The following is a 6160-nucleotide window of genomic DNA, read 5'->3' on the forward strand; positions in this document are numbered from 1 at the left end:
GCAGCAAATTTCAGCACCATGGCTGCCTCTGCCTCTCCTTTTGCCTCAGTCCTTAGTTTTCTGGTCTCTGCTACTTGGCTGAACCTTAAGATCTTCACCTGAGGAAAAACCCCAAGAGCTCCAGCACAACTGAGCAGTGTCCGAAGGACAAGGTCGCCACATTCTGCTGCTCTACCACTTTCCTGCAGTCTGCTCTTAGGCTACAACCAGCAGATGAGCTGAGCATGACACAGATGATTCTGGTGTGAGGATTGCAAGTGAAATGATGCTATGAAATGCCTTTGGAGTTCTATCCTGTTTCTTAAACAGTTAACACTAGAAATTCTTCCCAAGTGTCTGAACTTTAGACTCAGCTCCATTCCACTTAGGGTAACTGATATAGCAATACAGTCAAAGGGCATTTTGGAGTGAAAAAGGGCAGATTATAGGAATACAAACCATCCTGCAACAGGGCAAGTTCAACATCTCAACTAAGTGCACATACACAGGATGAATCTGAGCATAATCAGAACTCCTGAAGAACATCTTCGCTGTCTTCAAGGACAGAGATAAAACCATCGGTCCCAGATTATCACTTAATAACACTTCATTTAACCATGCAAGGGATTAAGCTTGTAAAGCATTGTGGTCTAAGAATAACTGCTTTACTGTGACTAAGCAGGTTTGAGGCTCTTCATTTTATTTTATTTTTCAAAATTAACACAGCAGAATAAAAGTTCAGCATCTTCATGCATGAAGTATATGCAGAACACAGAAATTTCAGGTAAAAATTTGAAAGTCTTAAAGCTCAAATCACAACAATTATATTTTTCAGACACTATTTTCTCACATATGTTGAGATGACCAAAATATTCTTACCATGGGTCCCAAAACTGCACCACATGTTCACAGCTGAGAGACTGCCTAACTTTATACAACACACACAAAAACACAAGTTGGGGTTTTTTTGTTGCTGTTGATTTTAACTGACACAGTAAAAACTAATTCCCAGCATACACTGAAATGAGTCTTGTCAGCTCTGTTTTGAGAGAATCAAAACCTAATCCCTGAAAAAATAAAGGCATTAACTGTCAGAAACTTCACCAACTGAAATCCTTCTGTGTCTTAGACAGGGGACTCTGTTACAAGAGAATCCAGAAACTGGAGCTGTGACATCATTAGTTGTTAGGACAAATCTTTCTCCAACTGACTCAAATGTCAAAACAATTCAAAATCTGGCATGCAGGGACCAACAATTTCATTCATATCCAACTACTTACACTCAGCTTGGAAATGTGCTGTTGCATAGGAGTGACCAAGCCTGACATTTACTTTCTAACTCCTGAAAGGGATTTCTCCCACTAAAATGATCCAGTTACATATTTTGGCATATCTAAACCCACAAAAGGGCAGTGTGACAGGTTCAGATGCAAACACTACTCTGGCTCTCTAACCAAACAAGCACTGATTTTCCTGTCAACGCACATTATTAAGAGTCAAATAATCCTGTGCAAAGCAAACCCTAAAATTTCCACATCAGAACAAGCAGAGGCACAACTGCAGAAAAGACACAATCAACAAACCTTTTGGAGGTTTAATACATTCAGTCTTTAACTACTGTGATATATAACACCCATATTTAACACAACCCTGCAGATACTTAAGGTAAAAAAATTCTTCCTGCATGAAAGCTGAGCCCAGCAAGCAACAGAATGGGCAGTTTAAGCCCTGTACTAGCTGTACATTTGCTGCATTGAATGCAGGAGGGTTAATTTGATGATTTATGCTTGCTCACAGATTTCTATATATTTATTCAGAGATGAGATTTGATTAAGGACAGTGTTAAAGAAGAATGAATCAAATGAAAGCATCAAGAAGTGGGGAAAGGCCAGAAAGCAACACCTTAATTCCCATTACTTCAGTTCATCTTCCGTGGTTTAAAGTTTGCAAAAATCAGGACATAGGAACTCTGCTAATCCAAGAAGAGTCCTAAAATAATCGAGACTAATAGAACAAATACCATGTGAAGGTTTGAGCTCAATAGTCAAATACAGTTGGCAAAAATGCTTGTTAGCGGCAAACCTACCATCAGCCTGTGGGTATTGAGGCCAAATTAATTCCACAGGGACACTCCCCTCCCTGAAGTCTGCTTTAATTAATAACTGTTCCAAGTATGAACTTGGTCTGAGCTATTCATCATCTTTTTACACATTAAGAACACAAAAATCAGACACATATGAAATGCATCCTGAAGCCATAGATTAGGCATGTAAAAATCTGAGTCCAATGCAAAATACAAGGAAAAACTTCTCCACACACTGCACTGTGGTGAAAGCTGGGCACACTCAGCTGAAACAATGCAACTGATTTTGACCACTGTAACACTGTTAATGTGGAATGAGAAATGGCACACTGGTGCTGAAAGCAAAATAAAGCCCCCCGAGTCTTTGATCAGCTTTGATCCCAAAATCTAGTTGCTAGATCAAAAGCTTGGCAAGGGAAAAAGTCCATGTCACCTCTCCTGGAATTCTCCTATTACAAAAGCATAATTATAGATAGGAAAAATAGAAATAAGAAAGATTACCTTTGACCAATAGTTGTTACCATCTGAAGGCTGGTCAGTGGCCTATGTGATCCAGTTCTCAGTGGACAAGTGTCCATATCACAAAACCCAACACCACAAATGGGACTAACTGGTAACCTTGTTGGCAGTCTCACCAGAGAGGCCAAGAATTGAATGAGCATGGAGACTGAATCCCCTCTCATCCCTAGAAGTGGTCCCTTCAGGTCAGGGTTGAGGCACATTGCTGGGGCAGTCTGGGGGAAGCTTGCACTCCCGCTGCCTGTGCTGGACCTGTTCTGTGGATAAAAAGAGGGCTTCAGTCTCCACAGCTGTCAATCCAGGTCCCTTCACACACAGGTGAACTAAATTCATACAAGAGTTTGCTTTGCTCTTAGTTGGTTTCAAAGAGGGATTGACTACAAGCCTTAAAAACCAGCCAGACAGTTCATAGAAAGAAATAGTCAAACATCACATGTCATTGATCAAAGCAGAATAAAGCAGCATTTGGCAGCTTCCCCCACATACCTTCTGTGTTGTGGTGTTTGTTGTCTGCGTTGAGGGCTTAGTGAAGGTTATTTTCACAGGCGACATGTGTGGTGGTAAGGAGTTGGCAATGCTCTGCATTATGTTACTCATTTTGGGGCTGCCACTTACAGGCACTGTGATAGTTTTAGTGACAGGAGCCACTGCCTTCGGAACTTCTTTCAGGAGAACAGGGGAAGAGCTTGAAGAATTTGTTCGCCGTCTTTTTCGGGGCTTTTCATCATCATCTGAGCAAGTGACACCTGGAAAAGAAGCACATCTAAGTTAGATTTCCCCTGTTTATACTTTCTAAAAACACTACACACTTGTTGAGTCTCTTTCAAACAAGATAAAAACAGTGGATAAATTACACCTCATGTAACCAACCTGTATCACACCACAGATGGTCTCAGGCCTTGATACAGGCCATACTCACAGTGCCATGAAGCAGAGACTGAAGTTTATTCTCCTGTAGCCTCCTTGGATTTCAGCCTTTGCACCTACTTTCATGCCATTCTTATCCTTACAGTACCTTTCTCCCTTTCACCTCAACACAGCACCTTGAGATCACTTTTATTTTATGATATAGTTTAACTATGAAGGTCAAACCTCACTTTACCAGCTTCTGCCTTCTTTGGCACATTTTGTGCAACAGACAGAAAACAGCACCCAACACACAGTCATGAAAAACAAGGGAAGGCCCAAAAGAGTTCATTCTTCCTCACAATCATCTACTGCACACATATAAATAAAACTGCTGCAGTATTCACCTCAGCAAAGTATAACAGAGTGATTAATGGATCTTAAATCCATATGAAACCTTCCAAAGTAGGCAACAGGTTCATAAATTGGTATAGACTACAGAAAGACACTGTTTAATAACCTTGAAAATGTCTCTCTCTACAGCTGTTGGGTAGCATTGAGGGCAGGCAGGCTCTACAGAGGTATCTGGACAGGCTGGATCCATGGGCTGAGGACAACAGGATGAGGTGCAATAAGGCCAAGTATCACATCCTGCCCTTGGGTCAGCACAGCCCCATGCAGTGCTCCAGACTGGGGACAGAGTGGGTGGAAAGCTGCTGGGTGGAAAAGGCCCTGGGGGTGCTGGTAGAGGCTGAACATGAGCACAGGTGTGCTCAGGTGGGCATGAGTACCAGCTCATCTGCAGGTGCACTTCCAAAGGCTGACAGCTGTATCCACACAAAATGGAAAACTGAAGTAAAGAAGAGAAGCAAAGTTTTTATTTTGAATTTGCTTTGAACTTCAAGACATGACTTTAGGTGGCTGTAGCAGTACAGATGAAGTGTGGATCTATGAGTCCAGATTTCAAAGCTCTAATCAATAGTTTGTTTCTGAACAAACCTCAGGGTGATTTCCCTATACAAAGCAGAGATTTGATTACATGACTTTTAGTTTTATTATGGACAGGTTTTTAAGTATTACTGTGAGTGCACTATGAAAACTCATAACTGTCAGTGAACTGATCGCATTGAACAGGTGCAGGAATTTGAGAATCTCAGAATACATTTGAATCCAAAATCCACATGCATGAGGATGTTAGGGCACAGCTGTTATTCTGGTGGTGCACAAGAAATACAGAAAAGAAAGCTTAAAAAACTCCTACATCAACCAACCAAGAAGTAAGACAGTAAGATTAAACTCGCAGAGCATTATTTAATGTACAGTCCATTTCTCATCCTGCTTTCACTGCTGGGGTTCTGTAAGAACATTAGTCCTATCACTTCATGTTAGAAATTGCATTTGCATAAAGTTTTCCACAAGCTTTTAGCTAAGAGGTAATAAAGTTTGACTGTAACTCACAGCTGACAAGTAAGGAAGCAGAGGCATGGAGAGGTTAATGGCTTAATCAGGCTGTGACTTGGATCAGCTCACACCACAGCTCAGTGGTGAAGTCATGACTATAACTCAGTCCTCCCTCCTGAGCAGGTTTGTTAAAATTAATGTGTCTGATACAACATATTCTGAAAGACACAATTCCTTAAAACTGCCCAAACACTAAACAACCAAAAAAAAAACAAAACCCAAAGCAAAACCCCTCAAATAACAACAAAATTAAGCATTCAAAGTGGGAAGAAAATGAAATCTAGGGACAGACAGAATAAAAATGATCATTCCTCTATCATGTGTCTAGGCTGGTTTGATGCTCATCACCATGTCATAATTCAATAGAGGCCTACATTCATTTTTTAACATGTCAAGAACATTCTCCCCCGAATCTTTAAAGTAAAGCCAAGTGATTAGTGCATAGATCAGAACAATGAAAAATCTTCATGCCATGAGTTGACAGAGCCATTGAAGATGGAGGTTTGCAGGCAATGTACTGATGTACAATGTGGCATTTCTAACCAGCTAGAAGTCTAAATGAATGTACACATACAGCATAAGGATGAACACTGTTTTTAAGATCTTAAAGGTATCCACAGCACGCATAAAAATGGCACTTAAAAACCCACCATTAATCTTTACTTGTTGTTTTGAGAGTCACCAAACAAGGACACAAGGAAACATTTTGAACTAGTAGTTAATTTAACTAAGTTACATAAATCTCCCTATGATGAGGGCATATATATGAGGATGTATTCTGCTTTTAGAACTAGAAAATTTATTAGCCAAATAAAGAAGGGGAAGGGGATACACACACGCACACACACAAGAAAAAGGACTGCTTCTAACTGCTATGCCCTGGATTTCCAAACTTAAATCTATGAAAACACGTATCTAGTGGGAATTGCTATGAAGCTTTGCTCAGGAACACAAACCTCACTAAATTTACTTCCAAATACATCACTAAATGGCAAGGCATAATTAATGTGAGCATATAAATGCTTGACAAACTGCATTGTAATAAAAAAAGGTCTGTCAACTGTGAGAGCTAAAAGGAAGGGTCTTTTCTAACTGAAGAACTATGCATTACTTAAGCAGAAGGAAGAGGGAAGTCCTCTGCAGAAGCAACCAGCAGAGCCACCTTGGAAACAAGTTCTCAATAAACTGGATTAGAAATCCACTGATATAGAGCAATTCCTGGGTTTTATTTTCAAACCACTTTTCACTCTTGTTGTCCTTGCAGCATTCCTG

General features: G+C 40.4%; 1 protein-coding gene across 2 annotated transcripts in view; it reads right to left on the reverse strand.

Annotated features, from left to right (window-relative positions):
• LOC103810030 (chromosome unknown open reading frame, human C11orf30) overlaps nt 1-6160 on the reverse strand; it is a 38433-nt gene that overhangs the window by 22910 nt on the left and 9363 nt on the right. For both annotated transcript variants that reach the window (XM_009082912.1, XM_009082911.1), the window contains exon 6: nt 3068-3327. In XM_009082912.1, the coding sequence (XP_009081160.1) occupies nt 3068-3327 (260 nt within the window). The remainder of the gene's footprint in view (nt 1-3067; nt 3328-6160) is intronic.

This window comes from Acanthisitta chloris, unplaced genomic scaffold, assembly GCF_000695815.1.
Source record: "Acanthisitta chloris isolate BGI_N310 unplaced genomic scaffold, ASM69581v1 scaffold5699, whole genome shotgun sequence".
NCBI classification, from domain to species: Eukaryota; Metazoa; Chordata; class Aves; order Passeriformes; family Acanthisittidae; genus Acanthisitta; species Acanthisitta chloris.